General features: G+C 37.9%; 1 protein-coding gene across 1 annotated transcript in view; it reads left to right on the forward strand.

The window, feature by feature from the left end:
- Nucleotides 1-12,585: 12,585 nt before the first annotated feature.
- Nucleotides 12,586-18,882, forward strand: part of LOC119413324 (pikachurin) — a 28,687-nt gene continuing 22,390 nt past the window's right edge. The window contains exons 1-2 of the mRNA XM_037680366.1: nt 12,586-12,957; nt 18,269-18,378. Of these exons, the coding sequence (XP_037536294.1) occupies nt 12,858-12,957; nt 18,269-18,378 (210 nt within the window). The 5' untranslated portion in view covers nt 12,586-12,857. The remainder of the gene's footprint in view (nt 12,958-18,268; nt 18,379-18,882) is intronic.

The raw sequence follows: 18,882 nt of genomic DNA on the forward strand, positions 1-18,882 counted from the left end.
CCATCCATCCATCCATCCATCCATCCATCCATCCATCCATCCATCCACTTTATTCCAGAGTTGGGTCGCAGGGGCAGCAACTTCAGCAGGGAGGCCCAGACATCTCTTTCCACAGCCTCCTTTTCCAGCTCTTGTGGGAGGACCACAAGGTGTTCCCAGGCCAACTGAGAGATTTGGCCTCTTCAGCGTGTCCTGGGTCTTCCCCAGGGTCTCCTCCAGTCCGACATGCCCGAAGCACCTCCCTAGGGAGGCGCCCAGGAAGCATCCTTACCAGATGCCTGAACCACCTCGAGGTCGGGGATGGGGGGGTCTGTGGGTCCTCCCACAGAAAATTTTGAATAACAGAGATGCCATTTCCTGCATTCTGATGTATGTTAACGGGTTGTTCAACCCGTTAACATCTACATTGACCTACATTTTTGATTAAATTACTACTGTGGAGAGCAACAGAGGTTGTGTGTGAATAGAGCAGCTCCTATTCTGTCAGGTATCCTAAGCCCCCTCCTCCCTCCTTAGGTGATGGGGGGTTGTTATAGCAACGCGTTAACATCTACATTGACCTACATTTTTGATTAAATTACTACTGTCTGTCCCTCCGTCCTCACTCCCACCACCCTGCCTCCTCCTGAGGCTCCTCTCCTGCTCCTTGGAAGTAGCGTGTGAGTGAGCTGGTGCGCCGCGTGTGATGCGGCTGGAACATCCACTCCACAGACCGGGTCCACCGGGCTAAGGACAACGTTTCCTCTTGTTGTATTTTTTAACAAATAATCAAAATAAAAATGTGCGATGACTTTGAACTCTTAGGGGCGGAGATTTGAGTTGCCGGATCTGAGCAAACAGTTGCCGGAACACAGCCTGTCAAAATACAGGATCTTGTTTCTGCAGGATCCAGCTCAAATTAACCCCTGGGAGCAGCAGTTCTACTCCAAGTCTCTCCCAGATATCTGAACTTCTCACCCTATCTCTAAGGGAGAGTCCAGCTACCCTGCAGAGGAAACTCATTTCAACTGCCTCGTTCTTTCGGTCACTACCCAGAGTTCGTGGCCATAGATGAGGGTAAGAACGTAGACTGACCGGTAAACAGAGACCCTGACTTACCAAAGCTAGCTGTTAGGTTCTGACAGTGAGGAAAAACAATGAGCCTAAATATGCTGAAAAAGGGCGTTTGGTGAGCGAGAACAGGTGAGAGGAAAGCTAACGATCAAGAGGTGGACTGGATTAGTAATCAGGGGAGCAGAGGAAAGAACAGGGAAACAAAACAGGTGATAGAAAACAAACATCGGCAAACAAAAGACAATCTGTCAGGAATGAGCAGATGTTAAATATACTCTGAATATTACCGTAAAAATACACAGATCCACATTGTGATGAAAAAAACATGACAGACCAAAGCAAAAAGAACAAAATAAAACAAAATATAAAACTGAAAACAAAGTGAACAACTAGAGACTAAGAAGTTAAAACAGGAAAGCGTGTATATCAAATATCATGACAAGAGTGTGGCATGGAGGCTGCACAGCTGCAGAAAGAAAAGCTTTGCAGAGAGTGGTGAAGGCTGCACAGAAGACTGTCGGAGTCAGTCTCCCCACCATCACAGACATCTACACCTGTAGATGCAGGAAGAGGGCTACCTGCATCATGAAGGACCTCACTCACCCAGCACACACACTTTTTGCCCCACTGCCCTCAGGAAGGAGGTTGAGGAGCATTAAGTGTAGAACCACTAGACTGAGGAACAGCTTCTACCCTGAGGCTGTTAGACTCATGAATCTCTAACTAGAATAATCACTGTGAAAAACCACATCATGTTGCTGCTGATCTGTTTCATGTTGCTGCTGATCTGTTTCAATGTTGATGTGTTCATGCGTGCTCATCTGCTCACACAGACTCATGTTCATGTTTGTGCTGATGTTCAATGTTTTTATGTTATGAGTGCTTAGTGTATATTTAGTTGATGTTTTTCTTAGTTCATATCTTAGATGTTATTACTGTTTTTTTTATACATTTTATTGTTGGATGTAACTGGGACCCCGTGTACATAATTTCGCTCCACCACATGTACCACATGAGGTGCGAATGACAATAAAGAAACTCTGACTCTCTGACTCTGAGAGCACAAACAAACTTCATACAGAAAAGTTTAGAGCTCAGGAGTTTTTATTTTATTTTATTTCAAGGCAGCTGCACTGTTCAATTTGACCCATGCAGCCCCATAATTCAGGCTGTACAGGAAGTGCTACAGCTAAATGCCACAGCTGCTGTTAGTGCCTGCAAATAACAATAAAGTTATATGATAATAAGGTGAAACTGATGGCAAAGGTTTATTTTTTATTTGAGTTGTTCTTTGCTTTACAGAGCCTGTCTCTCATCAATATGGTCAGAAATAAACTCTTTCTCCAAACTGAGGTCAAATAAAGGTTTTTCTGCAACTGGTAAGATATTTATTGTTCGTAACCTTTTCACTAAAACCCTGTCTTAAATGAAAAACAAATTTCCATTGATTTTTTTGTTGATTTTATTTTTTTAGCACAGATCTTTTCACTTCTTCTCCAATTAAAAACAAATGGTAACTTATTTTGCAATTTTTTTTCTGCACAAAGTTTATAAGTGTTGTAGATCTAAAAGTTTATTAGATGTAAAAATGTGCAACATGTAAACATTTCAATGAACGTTGAATCCTTGTGTTTCAGGATTAAACAAGTTTGTGTCTGTGTGTAGAATGTTAGAATCCTTGTTCTATATTTATGCTGACAAAGTAAATAAATAAAAATAAACAGGCTGTAATATTTCCTGTCATACAAAATATTTGTTCCCAGCTAATCATTCAGAAGTTTCTCTTTTCACCAACTTGTCAGATTCACTTGATGGGGAAAAAAATCTCATCCACGAGCCCTTACAGTGCTCCCAAGCTGCAAATACACCAAACAGATGTTCACTTCTCCTGCATGGGGGTTACTTGGGGGCAGAATTGCAATTAAACCCATCAGACATTATGGGGTTCAGTTTCACGCTCATGTGAGGCTAATTACAGGACATTTTACTTATTGTTAGAAAACACGAGGCTGCGGCCTCCGAACAATTTGTGGCTGGTTGCATCCACAAAACAGCTGTTTTAAACTCTGTTCAGTTTAACCTGCATGGTTTTGATGATGGCTAGATTTAGGAATTATTTCATGCTTGAAATCATGAAACAAAAGTTCCTACATTGTTGTAAAAGACTTCAAGCTAAAATCCTGGCTTGTTTTCAGAAATTTAATCCTGAAAATCTCTGAAAGTTCTGGTAGCTGATTTAGTTTATAACAATTGTTGTGTGGTTTTTATGAGCAATTATCATCTAACCTGTTGTAGATATCTTTTACAATTTCAGTTTAGAGAAACAGGCAGCATGGTGGCACAGTCGGTAGAGCTGCTGCCCCTCAGTGAGAAGGTCTCCGGTTCAAATCCCAGTCCGGGTGCTTTTTGCATGTTCTCTCTGTGCATGTGTGGATTTTCTCCAGGTACTCCAGTTTCCTCCCACAGACTAAAAACATGCATGTTAGGCTGATTGGTAACACTAAATTCTCTCTAGGTGTGAGTGAGAAAGTGAATGGTTGTTTGCCTCTACGTGTCCCTGTGATGGACTGAGACCTGTCCGGGGTGTCCCTCGCTTCTCGCACAGTAACTGCTGAATATGGGCGCCAGTGACCCCCCGACCCGAAAAGGAAGAAGTGGGTAAAGGTAATGGATGGAAGGAGTTTGGAGAAATTTAGTTTAAATCAGATTACTCTGACAATAAGCTGGAACCAAGCTTCTATTTTAAAACAACCTAAATCTAAAAAATGTGGTTATGATCCTCTTGCTGGACCTGTCTGAGGCTGCACTGGACGTGCTACAGCTAGCTACTACTGCTGCTTTTTGAACTTGCAAATAACCATTCAATTTTATGTAAAGAAACATTTAACATGAAACTGATGGGAATGGAAAATATATTTAAAAAAAATAGTGCATGGACCACAGTGACAACTTTGACATTAGATTTGTTTATTAAACGTTATTTAACCAGACAAATCCCACAGAGATCACAGATCTCTTTTGCAAGGAAGGCCTGGGCCTGAAGGCAAACATGCGGGTTTTTGGACTGGAAGAGGAAACTGGAGTAACCAGAGAAAACCCACGCAAACACAAGGAGAACATGTAAACTCAGCATAGAAAGACACCAGGGATTGGACCCAGGACATTCTTGCTCTGAGGCAACAGTGCTAACCACTAAACCACCGTGCTGCCAAAGAAAATAGAGCACTTTGCTCAGAAAAAAACTGTTTGATTATCAATCTAGTCACAATTCAACTTCATTTTTCAAAAGTGAGTATTTTTAGAGAGCAATCTGAAATATTAACTATTCATAATATTTGTTCAAATCACCCTTTAAAAGATCTACAATATAATTTAAAGTCAAGTGAACATTTTCTTTATGTTTTTATAATAAACTGAGCAGACAGCTTTTCTAATTGTGTTACAATTCTTTTCCTTTGAAAGCTGAGGTACAAAAAGGTCGGATGTAAATTTATAGTAGAGCACTTGTCATCAAATAATCAGTCTCTTCATTTTTTATTTGAAAGACAACCACAGACTAAAACCAACAATTTAAGAGACCATTTCTACTGAGTTTGCTTTTTTTTTTTTGACATGTACTAATTTCCAAATGTAACAGTAAACCTGCTGATCATCAGCAGGCTCTGGAGTTGCCAACATGCACAAAGGTCAAAGTAAGTTCAAACTGGAAGCAACTTCTGCTCCGTAAACTTTTGACTTATTTATGCCTGATGGATGCACAATAGCAGGCCAGCCTGTGTATTTCTTTGAATATCACTAGGCTTCGAGCTCAGAGCCAGCTGATCAGTTTTCAAAGCCCCGAATATCAACTTCATCCACAGAGCAGAACTCCCTTTACAGTCATAAATATATTTCATCCTTTAAATACGTACAAACTTGTGTCTGATGTTCCGCACAGAGACGGTCCCACCCAAACAAGAGGGAACAAAAGGACAAATACAAGTTGAGTGTGAGAAACTCCTTAATCCAGAGAACTTTGCTCAACAAAAGAGAAGTGTTAAAAATAATGGCAAATCAGATTAGAAATCCATGATTTCCTGTGCAAAACATATTTCAAGCAACAGCAAGAAGTTCCCCAAGAGACGGTTTGTTTGGGTGGTGAATAATTTTCTGAATTCAAGAGCAAAAAAAAAAAAAAAAAAAGTAAATAAAAGAGCCTCTCTCTGGTGCAGCGTTTAGAGAATAATCAATACCATGTGCTGGTTGGTGCTGCTGTAGCTTCAGGCTTAGAGCAACCAGACTGGAAGTCGTCCACCTCGTTGAACCGCAGGGAGTTAACTCATGTTAACGTGGGGTCAGTAACAGGTCTAACGTTAAAGAAAACATAACTCTTACTTTTAGTTTGTCTGCAAAAAGAGTGGGAACGAGTACTCAGAGAAGCACAGATATTCTGTGTATTAAATGCAAATATTTGATGATTTGTGTTTGGGAATCAGAAGGAAAAGTCATGTCTCACTGTGTGGATGCAGAGGGTCAAGGCTTCCTGATTCCTGATGACTGACTGTGGTGAAATAAATATTGTGAAAGATAAAGTAATGTATTTTTTGCTGTATAAGTTGTACCTTTTTGCATAAATGTGCAAGTCCTGTGACTTATACACCGAAGCAACTAATATGCGTTTGTTTCCCATATTTATAACCTGAATTTTGGCTGAGATCTAACGATGTCGTTCATTCTGACACGAAAAATGTTGAACACTACCATTTTCAGCCGCTAGAGGGCCTTTCACCTATATGGCAAGCCAAGTAACTCATTAATAGTTAAAAGTGGCTATTAATGAGACACTTGGCTTGCTATACAACCCACCTTTGTCTCACTCGGGAACTCCTGGAGCAAAGGTCAAATCAGCTGCATTTCACCGCTCCGCCCAGGTGAAATGCAGCTGGTTTGACCATTAAAGTGCATTTATTAAGGAAAAGTTCTATTGAGACACACTTTTACTACTGTATAATGTCAAGCAAACAAATAATTGTTTTTAGGTGGCTATCTTGTTAAATTTCGAACAAAATGCACATCGAGTCCTTCCTCTGCATGCTCCCGCAGCCGCAAATCGATTTATTAAATGCAGCTGATTTGACCATTAAAATGCATTTATTAAGGAAAAGTTCAACTGAGACACACCTTAACTATAATTTCGAGCAAACAAATAATTGCTTTTAAGTGTTAATTTTGTTAAAGTCCTCTCGTGCATGCTCCCGTGGCCGCCATTTGGCAGCCAATACATTTTTGGTACAACTCTGACCCACGTTTCCGGGTGGTCAGTGGTGATGCATAATAGATGTGACCTATATGCCAACGCAACTTATTTATGTTTTTGTCCACTTTATTAGACATATTTGGACTGATGCGACTTATACGGTGGTGCAATGTGTACGGCAGAAAGTATGGTACAGTATATCTAATACTGTGTATACTTATATAGTTGTACTGTGTAAGTTAGTATAATCAGCCTGATACTAACTGCAGAACACAACACAGGATAAAAAATAGATAAACAAGCAGTGATGGATAAAACTGTGTCAATGTAAAGATGGTGTTGTAAAGGTAAAGAAATCAAGTAAACACATTCATAATATCTGTTTAAACCTTATTGTGCACCTTTCATATTCAAGAGTTTCCTCTTTTATTACAGAGTTAAATGGCAAATTCATCTTTATTTTGTTGTTGCATCATTTAATTGGCTGTGCATTGAGAGATGTTCTTTTTCTGTGATTGTCTATTGCAATATAAAAATCACAGGTTCTTATTTGATGATGTGTAAATAGCTTGTAAATTATTTCAGCTGTCCTTAAATTTGAATGTGACCCTCTAATCAAACCACAAGTCTGCGCTTTCAGCCAATATGGTGAAAATCAGGTCATCAATATTTCTGCAGCCAAATTTGACATTTAGAAATAAAAGAAGTTGTCAATGTTAAACCCAGGTGTGTTGAATGTATATTACTGAAATATTGCCACTGGTGGACACTAGATTTCATCAATAAAGATTGCTCCACTTGATGATGACTTCATATGTAAAATAAACAGGTGACATTTAAAAGTGAAAACATGCTTTTTGTTTCATCCATCCATTACCTTTATGCATGTCTTCCTCTTTTTTCTATTATTTTCTACATCAACTTTATTGCTCTGTTTAGTTGCTGTGCAAATGTGTAAAAAGTACACAAACTGGTATAAAACATGATACAAACACTCTGATTCTGTGTTTTAAAGTGATTTTTTTTGTCTCCTCTTCTTCTGCATGTTTGTATTTGTCCAGGAGATGGAACTGTTGAGTTTCTCTTGTTCAGTTTTCTCACAGTCTCCTCTCTCCTCAGCCCAACACCTCTTCAGCCTGCAGTCCTGATCTGACAGCTGTTGCAGCTTTCTTCAGTGAACTCCTGTCGTGACATTTTGTCATCAGTGGATCACTCTTTTGTTTTCTGACACTATTTATCTGTCTTTAAAAATAAAAATATATATTTTGCCAGAACAAAAAAGGAGACAGAAGGGAATTCCTTAGGATGTGTGTGGACATTTTTTGGCAACAAAGTCAAACTTTGAAATGTAAAGAAATGTAAAGTTTCAGGGTCACATAAGGAAAAAGCAAGAGTTTTTTTGTGTGTTTTCCACTTTTAGGATTAAACTTATAATATTGACAGAGTTAAAATCCATCCATCCATCCATTATCTTTACCCACTTCATCCCTTTCAGGTCATGGGGGGTCACTGGTGCCCATATCGAGCCATCACTTTGTGAGAGACGGTGTACACCCTGGACAGGTCTCCTGTCCATCACAGGGACACATAGAGACAAACGAGACAAACAACCATTCACTCTCTCACTCACACCTAGAGACAATTTAGAGTTACCAATCAGTCTAACATGCATGTTTTTGGTCTGTGGGAGGCAACCGGAGTACCCGGAGAAAACCCACACATGCACGGAGAGAACATGCAAATTCCACCCATAAAGGTCCCTGGACCGGGATTTGAACCGGGGTAACCTACTCGCTGAGAGGCAGCAGCTCTTCCAACTGCTCCACCGTGCTGCCCCAGAGTTAAAATGTTTAGGAAAAAAAGTGGAAAATACATATTTTAAGAAGACTTCATGAAGGAAAAGCATAAGAATGATGGAAAGTATCATTCCCATCCCTCACCTCACTGCTCTTATCGTTTAAAAAACAAATATAAAAACTTTTAGCCAAGTGAGTTCTGTCGACTGTCTTCATCAATGTGTGGTGAGCACCAGCATATAGCGGGACGAGTTACATCTTAGTGATGTTATTTTTCTTTTGGCTGCTCCGTTCTGCAGGGGTACACTGAGTGAACTTGTATGAAAAACACTTGTTGGATGTTTCTCCTGATGTAACCTGGGCTTGAACCAGCAGCTTCAGGATTAACGGACTGCAGCACTGAGCATCTACTGCAGCCAGCAAGCTGCATGGCAGTTATGAGGAATGATAATACAATTGTACAAGTTTTGTGTCATTAAAGTGGAGTTAAAACATTTTTCATTGTAATCCATCAGCCGTATAAAGAAACACTGGATCCCGTACAAGAAGTAGAAGATGGGATCCAGCATTCCCACAAGTCATAAAGTAACTCCTGCCACTAATATGTAAACAAATGGATACTTTGCCCATATTAAATATAAAAATACATCTCCATTATTAGGTGTTGAATTTTGTTCGTTCACCTAGTTCTTTACTTGCTGCTGTATGTTCAGAAATTTAGTTTTCAAAACTGTTTAGTTGTATTTAATTACAAGGATGTTCATGTATACCACCATGGCTGTGTGCAGGGGAGTGGGCGGGGCTTAACGCTCTACATCCTTAGTGTACAGACTCTGGTTTCAAAAATATGGCATGAAAGCTCCCATAAACTGGGTTCAGCTGACAACAAAGAGGTGAGACATTTGGTCTAGTGTTGGATGTTGTGAACCAACATGGCAGCTTTTTGACATTCTGTTTTCTTATAGGGCTGTAACCAAAACTGTCTATTGAACATGGCTGGATGTCAATAATGTCAAAAGTTTTAATTAGCTTGTTTTGTGGACACAATCCAGAATTTAACTGTGTGAGCATCCTCCTCTGATCTCTGCTGAAACTTTGTTTTGCTTAAATTAGAAGGATCAACTAATCATCTTTTGTATGCATACCTAATGTATTATGTTGTATGTGCCTGATGTGTTGTTTGAATTAATAAAAGTGGGATTTTCCACAGTTTACAGTACAATACTGCGGTCAGACTGAGAAACCGCTGCATTATTTGTAGACTTGTGATTATAAATGACACAGTGATTATCTTTTGAGAATCATTAGTGAAGTCTGAGGATAATGGATATGCTATATTTGTTGACAGGCTTATTTATAGAGGTGCCATTGCTTTGTGTTAAGCGACAGCTCTCCCCAAAGACGAACGCCATTACTGAGAAGAAAATGGAAGGCAACATTTTATTGAATGTAGTCAACACGTCAATCACCCTCCGTCCTCGAGGGAAACATCAGTAAGACTTTCTGAGAACACGCATTACGCTTTGATTTGATTCAGTTTACTGATTTCTTTTCAAGGTCGCACTTATTGTGTTATAAGCTGTTTTTGCTGGTCTTGTGAATTCTTAACTGATCAAATGTTTAAAGTTAGCATGTCAACATGGAACGAGTGAGTCTTAACCATTTCAGCTAGTTGGGCTCGTGATATAATTCTGGCAGCTGTGGGTTTCTGCTTGTCGATGTATTTTTTGACAGCAATCAGAGCTCAGAATGAAATCAGTGGTCAGTCTCACACCAGGAGTGTGAAAAATCAAGTGGTTTTTCAACAACACACAAATATGATCCAACAATATTAACCACAGATGTTTCTATCACTTCCAACAACAAATATATGTTTTAACTGAAGATGGACTCTAGTTCTAAACAATGTGAGTGAGTGTGTGTCAGGACAACATGTGAGCTCAAAGGATTTTCAAATTATTAAGTGCAAATTGATGTCTAGATTAATTTCATTTACTTACTTTGTTTGAATATAGAATATATCACACAGGAAAAAAAAAACAGAACTTGGTAATCTGTAAAATAAAAATAGGATAATACTGTAGATGTAACAATACATTATGATATAATAATACCATACTTTTTTTTGTAGTGCCTTCAAAATAATATTATTAATGTATGTTGAAATTGGACAAAACTGAAATGGTGAAAACAGCTCTTCAAATGAAAAAAACTGGCTTATTTTTGCTTCTGCTGTTTTTTTAACTGTGGTTTAAGCTGAAAATAAAACAAAATAATTGCTATAATAGAGGTTATAAGTTAACATAGAGAGTGGTGGCGCAGAGATCAGAGAAAATGAGCCTGGGATTGTGAGGTCACAGGTTTGAATCCCTGGACAGTTGAAAACACATTTTGGTGGGAAAATGAAGCACCCACAACTGACTCTAATTTCATTTTCCCCACTATGGGCCCTTGAGCAAGGCCCTCCAAGCAGAAATGGTTAAAACAATCCAGTTCTGACTGGTTTTCAGACTTTCAACCAGAAACTTTGGTTGTGACGTCATTCATAAATTCATATTCTCACTTCTTAAGTAGAAGATTCACAACATACAGTAATTAGAAACAAGTTAGTTTTTTTGTTGTTGTTGAGAAAATATTTACTGTAAACTAAACATTATGGGCCCCTCGATGAGGGGGGCACATTCAATTCAATTCATTTGATTTATATGGCATCAAGTCACAACAGAAGTCATCTCAGAGCACTGAACAGAAACATTTATATTTAAAAATAATAATTTAATATTATTTATCTGAGGAGCAGACTGAATTGAGTTTAACTCCATCACAGAACTCTCATCTTGAACAAGCGTGAAGGTGACAGTGGAAAGAAAAAAACTCTCTCATGAGAAAGAAACCTTTAGCAGAACCAGACTCAGGTCAAGCGTCCATCTGCTTCGACCGGCTGGGTCTGAGAGGAACAGATACACAATGGCAGGCCAAGAATCACGTTAAGATAGAAACAGTATCAAATGAAAACTATTCAATTTTAACAATTCATTTAAGGAAATGAGGTCAATTTGTCCTCCAGTAGTCTAAGCTTAAGGCAGCATAACAAGCCAACCCTAACTATAGGATTTATCAAAAAGGAAAGTCTTAAAACTGGACAATGTGTCAGCCTCACAGACAGAAATGGAAGTTGGTTCCACAAGAGAGGAGCCTGAGAACTGAAAGATCTTCCTCCCATTCTGCTTTTGGAAAATCTAGGGACTGCACCAGCCTGCAGTCTGGAGCGAAGTGCTCTGTTAGGAAAATATGGAACAATAAGATCTGGAATATAAGATGGAGCTAGGTTGTTGAGGGCTTTGTAGGTTAGAAGTAAGATTTTGAATTCAGTTTTGGATTTGACAGGGATCCAATGGAGAGAAGCTAAAACTGGAGAGAAATGATCTCTCCCACTAACTCCAGTAAAGACTCTGGCAGCAGCATTTTGGATCAACTAAAGACGTTTTAAAGAAGTATTTGAACACCCAGATAAACCATTACAAGAGTCCAGTCTAGACGTGACAAATGCATCATTGAGCTGCCTAATAATAGGACAGCTCTGTGCATAAGAACAGAGGCGCCCATAATTTCTTTTCATTTTGTCTTTAATGAGGCAAGACTTTCTTGTAAGTGGTCTTAACATTATTTATCCTTGAAAACAAAATCTCATAAAACTTTCAAATGTTTTTCTCAAAACTATGTCTTTGTCTTATTTTCGGTCTAGTTCTGTTCTTCAAACATGACCGTGGATTGTCTAGAATATGCACACAAAACACTGACTCATCCATCCTCAACTTAAGGGCTATAGCCGAATATTAAAATTAAACCTCTAAAAAGTTAAAGACTTGACTGAAGTGATTCAAAAAGTAGAAAACTGAAAGAGGAAACCTTTCAGATGAAGAGCTGCTCAAGACTGTCTAAAAGTCACTAGTTTGGAGAAGAAATATGAAGGCTATGCTTTCAACATGTGTTCAGTGTACATATTTAAAATTTCTACTTTAACAGGGCTAAGAACAGCCCAACAGTTTGAATATTTAAAATATATCTATTTAGCTAAAAGACAAAATAACAAACTTGACTGGCAGCACTGTGGCTCCACCTTTAAATGCAGCTTTGGGTTGGACATGATGATTCTAAAAATCATTCATTTTAGAATCTGATGAAGACCACACTGATGATGATCATTAAACCATGAATGGTAGAAGGTTTTTCCAACAGGTTCCGCCCAGCCAGCTCTGTAGTCTGTGGCTCCTGTGCCTCTGCGTCAGTTCTTCTCCATCTGTCTCCAGATTAGACGCTTATTATCCTCTTAGCTCTAAATGGCCCCACGGTGCTTGCACTTGGCTCCGCAGCTCGTCGGCTGTCTAAGAAGAGGGACTCGACAACCCGGATCTTTACGCGTAAAACAAACATTCATCGGTGCCAGTGGTTTCGGTTTACGCGTGGATTGTTGTCGGAACACCTGCTAATCATCTCCATCGTCCGTTCAGAGGCACAGCTGTCTGTTAGTCCTCCTCCGAGGAACCCCTCGGATCTCCTGCAGACTCTAATCTCATCAGAGTCCAAACGAAGCTGCCTTCTCTCCTCCGGCGCGTCCCGTGCGTCTCTGGATGGCGCTTCTGCCCAAGATTTAGATAAAAAAAAAAAAAAAAGGATTTTCTTTAAGAAAACTTTCAACAGGAAATCATTTGGTTGTACACGTGCGTTAAAATGAAGATTTGACTGTGCTGAACTTTGGAGCAGCTGAAGAAATGGGTCCCACAAGTAAAGAGAGGGGTCTCTGCTTACTTTTCTTTACAATCTGCACAACCAGCGTTTGTTGTGGAGCGAGATCAAACAACAAGAGGTCTGGTAAGTTCAACCTGAAACTTGCTCTGGATCATAATCATAAATCAATATCAATCTGTTTGTGATGAAATATGTGGAGCCTGAACTGTTTATTTTATTATGCACGTTTTTAAAAACTGCAGCACCACATACAACGATTACTTATGAAACTGTAAGGAAATAAATGGGAGAAATACAGATATGTATCTATTTAATGATTAAATGTCAAACAAAAAGCAGCAGGACAGTGGCTATTTCACAATAAAAGCCTGAAGCAGCATGTTGCCTTAAAAAAAAAATCCCTCTTCTCTCTTATCTAATCAAAAAGTGGCACAAAACTACATTTGCAAAAACAGACGAGAAACAAACTTGACATAGTAATTGAATTAGGATGGCTAAAAAAAAAAACGTAACAAAAAACACCTCAGAATCTAACTGTTTTTTGTTACTTTTCTTTTATTTAGCCACCCTATTTGTTAAAAAAAATGAATAAATTAATTTGTATGACTTTTTATAACTGTTTATTGTTGTCACTGTTGTCCACTGTTGTCATCATTCTTTGTTGAAATAAGGTCTCTCTTGTAAATGAGTCCTCGAGGCTCATTGGGATTTACATGTTTAAATAAAGGTTGAATGAACGAATGAATGAATTCCCCTTTTAAAACATACTTATGAGTTTATTTTGAAGCTTGCAAAAAAACCCATTTAAAGTGGAGCTCACACCATCCATATGGGACTGTAAAACATGACTGAAATCAAATAATGAAAGTACATTTTTAAAAGTGCAGTGCAGATAATTAGAGTGATGACCAAAACATTTGAAGTGGGCGTTTAAAATCAGCCAAGGACCACTTAAGTCTCTATAACAGAAAGGTCAGGCTGCAGAAACACGCTAAAGCAAAAACGATACAAGTTTCTGAATCAAGGACGATGGAAATCAACCAGTGGCAAAATGACAAGCGACAGAATAAAGTGTTTTATCTGAAGCAGAATGACCTCATCTGTCAAACGCTGATCGTAGTTTTTGTGGAACTTGGCCCACCTGATCAGTCATACACACTCAGGCTTTTGTCATGTTTAACGAAGACTTCACTTAAAGTGGAGAAATGTGTTCGTAAAGAACAGCTGACAGTTGTTGGGACAGTCAGGGGTCATATGAAGTATCTGCTTCTGTCTGAAATTCAAAGACTTCAGACACTTTTGAAATGCAAACGAGTTTTCCATGAACTGTTGTTAAAATTCTTCTTCAGCTTCCTTTTGTTGCCAAATTTTGTTTGAATCTTTTTTTTTTTTTTATCAATACACCCCATTGTGTTATGTCTGCTGTGGAAAATGTCTCTTGAATGTAACATTTTTAATTCAGGATGGAGAAACAAGTATCTTTCCAAATTTTGTGGAACAATGTACGACATAATTGTGTTCTTAAATTGTTGTTTGCAATGAGAAAAATGCCATCAGTTCACAGAATAGTTATAAATCTGTCTAAACAGGGAAACTGAAAGGGAAAGAGAGGAGGATGTTCAGCTCCAGACCAATAAGACACTCATTTATCTGTAGAAAACAGGCTCCTCAGGGCAGAAATCCCTAAATGTTGACTTCAACAACCCTTCCCTGTTCTGTTGTCTGTCTTTCTTTATCATTCTTTTTCAATTTATTTATGTTCTTTCTCCTCCTCTCTTTCTATCATTCCTCCTTTTCCTTTTCCCTGTCTGCTGCATTTCATCTTTCTTCACACTCGTTCCCTCGGGCCTCGACTTTTACATCTGTCCATCAGTCCGGCACACCATTTAGACTTCCATATCTAGGGCATGTGTGTCATGGCTGCCGGTGACATTTGTACTCTTGTGTTTTTAGTTTAAGGTATCTGATCTTTTTTCTCAGGAACGCAGGAGTATAACCAGAGCTCAGTGTCCACATGCATCGTATCAGTCTGTCAACAAAGCTGGTGGTTTCAGAAAAGAGTTAAACTGACATCTCTACCCAAGGCGGTCATTTTATTTCACATTCTTTAAATGTTTTATTCTCTGTTTGAAAAGAATGTTGAATTATTACTGGAATAATTCAGGAGGTTACTTTTTATTTTTGCTATAATACTGTTCATCGTTACAAAGCTGTTAGGAAAACATGTATTTTAATGAACTTTGTAGCCACATAATGAATCTTTGTTTGGCGAAAGACGCATGCAGCCATGTTTCAGAGAACAGCAGCATTCAGCTCTGTGATCTTTTCATTCTGAGCTCCTCAGATCAGTAAAAAACACTTTTTCATGTGAAATCTCTGAATGGAGAGACACATATAGAGCAGAGCAACAATTTAAATCTTTCATTCTTGGTAAAATAGCATCACTGTTGAGTAAGTAAGAGCTTTCGTTATTAAAGTGTCAGAGGGACGAGCATTCAGCATCACAAATTATTCTCTCTCAGATAGTTTAGGACTTTTTAAAAAATTTTTTTACAGTTTAAACCAAAAGAGCTACTGCATGTGTAAAAGAGCAGAGTGGGAATTAGAATTAAAACTATCTTTAATTTTCTGCTGCACTTTATACAAAATGATGCACATGGCCTTAACACTAAGGTCTTGTGCATCACTTGACCCTAGGGCAGCAGCAGGGTTAACTAGTCCAATCATCAGCTTTTGTGTATCTGTTTAGAAGTAATTTAGACATGATAATGAAATAAGATAATGTTGATTTGATTGTTACTTTCATAAAGAAGTTTTCTGCAGTTGTTGTTTTAATTTCAGTTTTGGATTGATCAAAAGCACAAAAGAACACAGACTGAACCAGGTGATCTATTTGTTCTTTATTTAGGGCTCTTAGAAGTTTTATTAGATCCAACAAGACCATGATTTGACATAAAACACTACCTATCCAACACAAAAACACAGTGTCATAATAATATCCTAAAAACAGAGATGCCAATGTTCTTTATGTTTTTCTCCATCACGAGGAGAAAAACAACAACAACAAAAAACTTTATTTCAGTTGTGTCAATCTTGACTCAAGGAGCTAAGATAAGGAAGAATCAACTCTTTTGGGAGACAAAACGTCCACTATATACTGTTTAGATCCTGCGTCACAGTTCTTCTAACCTACAAAGCCCTCAACAACCTAGCTCCATCTTATATTACAGATCTTATTGTTCCATATTTTCCTAACAGAGCACTTCGCTCCAGACTGCAGGCTTACTCGTGGTCCCTAGATTTTCCAAAAGCAGAATGGGAGGAAGATCTTCCAGTTATCAGGCTCCTCTCTTGTGGAACCAACTTCCAGTTTCTGTCCGTGAGGCTGACACATTGTCCAGTTTTAAGACTTTCCTTTTTGATAAATCCTGTAGTTAGGGTTGGCTTGTTATGCTGCCTTAAGCTTAGACTACTGGAGGACAAATTGACCTAATTTCCTTAAATGAATTGTTCATGTTTAATAGTTTTCATTTGATACTGTTTCTATCTTAACATGTGATTCTTGATCTGCCATTGTGTATCTGTTCCTACCAAACTCAGCCGGTTGAAGCAGATGGCTGCTTGTCCTGTGCCTGGTTCTGCTAAAGGTTTCTTCCTCATGAGGGAGTTTTTCCTTCCCACTGTCGCTTCATGCTTGCTCAAAATAAAAGTTCTGTGATGAAGTTAAATTCAAATCAGTCTACTCCTCAGATAAAGTCCTAAATTATTATTTTTACATATGAATATTTCTGTTCAGTGCCCTGAGATGACTTCTGTTGTGATTTGGCCCTATATAAATAAACAAAATTGAATTGAATTATTAATAAAAATCAAACAAACAAACAAAATTAAAAAGCATCAAAAATAAAAAATAGTAATCAGGCATTTCATATTATTTGATTTTTGAAATAATCAAAATGGTCTTTAACCCATTTGTGCTTGACTAAGACATCTTTTAAATTGACATTAATTTCACCAAACTGTTTCGTTTTTTTTACCCACTGCCACAAGATCACATAATCATCTATTTGTTTGTTTTTCTGTTTGTTAGCAAAATATCTAATCAATTAACAAACAAATGTGAAACATTGAATGAAAGCAATCACTGGATGTACATTTACAGCTGAGTAACGTTTGGAGTCAATCGAGTTCAAAATGGCTGACTCAGCTGAGCAGTCTTAGCAAATACAAAAATGACAAAAATGGCTATGACTTAGTTTTATTATAATCATAGCTGAGATTGATTGCCAACCAGTACTCTGAATGCTAACGAATCCCACATCATCTTTGTTTACAGCTTTGACATATGAGGTGGCAGGCATGCACTCCTTCAACAAACGCTACTATGTTTTGGCTTTTATGGTCTGTTCAACCTCTTTATATTAAATAGCTCTTTGGGATGGTTCAGTCTAAAGTAACTGGGATATCTGCTGTACTGATGTTAGTGTTATTTTTTAAATAGAAAAATATATTTTATCAACGCATCAATTCCCTTTCAATTTGGAAACCTTAATTATAGGGACTTGTGGTCGGCCCAGCAGCAACACTTGAGACAGAACTCACATACTTCTGACAAGATGAGAGAGCAGGACAATATTCCCACCATTATCTTGCTCATGTCTGAAGTGGACAACGTCCCCAAAGACTTTAGATGGATACTTGGAAAGCAAAGCTAATTGTATATTCAATATTCTTTTTATTTAGTTAGTTTTCTTTACAAGCAAAGTCAACACGTCTTGAACCTCCCAGAGTATTACCACATGCTGGAATGAAAGATTTCAAGAAAACACGTTGACATCTAAAATCTTAAACTTTTCTAAATGCAGCTTTATGTTGTTTTTGAAGAATAAAGTAGGTTTTGCTTAATCTTATACTGTCAGATAAATGGCTATACAGTAACAGAATAATTATAATTTAATGCAATGAAAACACCACCTCTTTAGTGGAAAAAAAGCAAGAACCACCTCAGTCACATTTAAACAGCCAAAATACCAACAGAATGTAATAGTTCAAAAACTGAAGGGGGTAGTTTAACCAAATGTTCAGATAAAGACATTCAATGGTTTGGATGAGTTTTCTATCACATTTCATGCAAACTGAAAAACAAAAAACAAAAACAAACTAAGCTTTGTACTTTTTCAGCAAACTTTGTTGGATAGTTTCCCAACATTCAAGTCAGATATTAGGTGCTCATGTTCCACATAGCCCCACGTAAAAAAAGAACTATCATTCATGATTATTTTCAACAACACCAGAACAATGTGTTTTTGATTACTTGGCCAAACAGTTAAATAAATCTCTATTGTGGGTTACATTTCCTCTGTAGAACATTGTGTTTTCCTCACTGATTACTTATGCCTTTGACTGATTGGTTGTCTTTTTCTTTTTTAAACAGAACGTCTGAGTCCTCCATTAGACATCCAGCTGGAGACGCTCAACTGTACGGCTTTCAGTGTGCGATGGAAGATGCCCCGAAGACACGTGAGCACAATCACTGGATACAAGGTAACCACAGAAACGCTTCTACATGAAGTAACATAGTGAGATACATGTGTAAATCAACATGTGCATATATATATAAATCTATCTATCTATCTATCTATCTATCTATCTATCTATCTATCTATCTATCTATCTATCTATCTATCTATCTATCTATCTATCTATCTATCTATCTATCTATCTATCTATCTATCTATCTATCTATCTATCTATCTAGCTAGCTAGCTAGATAGCTAGATAGCTAGATAGCTATCTACATACATACTTATGTATGTATGTGCCTACGTAGACATGTATGTGTGTATGTATGTATATATTACATACATATGTATGTATGTATGTATGCATGTATGTACGTATGTATGTATGTATGTACATACATATGTATGTATGTATGTACGTATGTATGTACATATGTATGTATGCATGCATGTATGCATGTACATATGTACATATGTACGTACACATGTGTGTATGTACATATGTATGTATGCATGCATGTATGTA

This window comes from Nematolebias whitei, chromosome 8, assembly GCF_014905685.2.
Source record: "Nematolebias whitei isolate Nwh7 chromosome 8, NemWhi1, whole genome shotgun sequence".
NCBI lineage: Eukaryota > Metazoa > Chordata > Actinopteri > Cyprinodontiformes > Rivulidae > Nematolebias > Nematolebias whitei.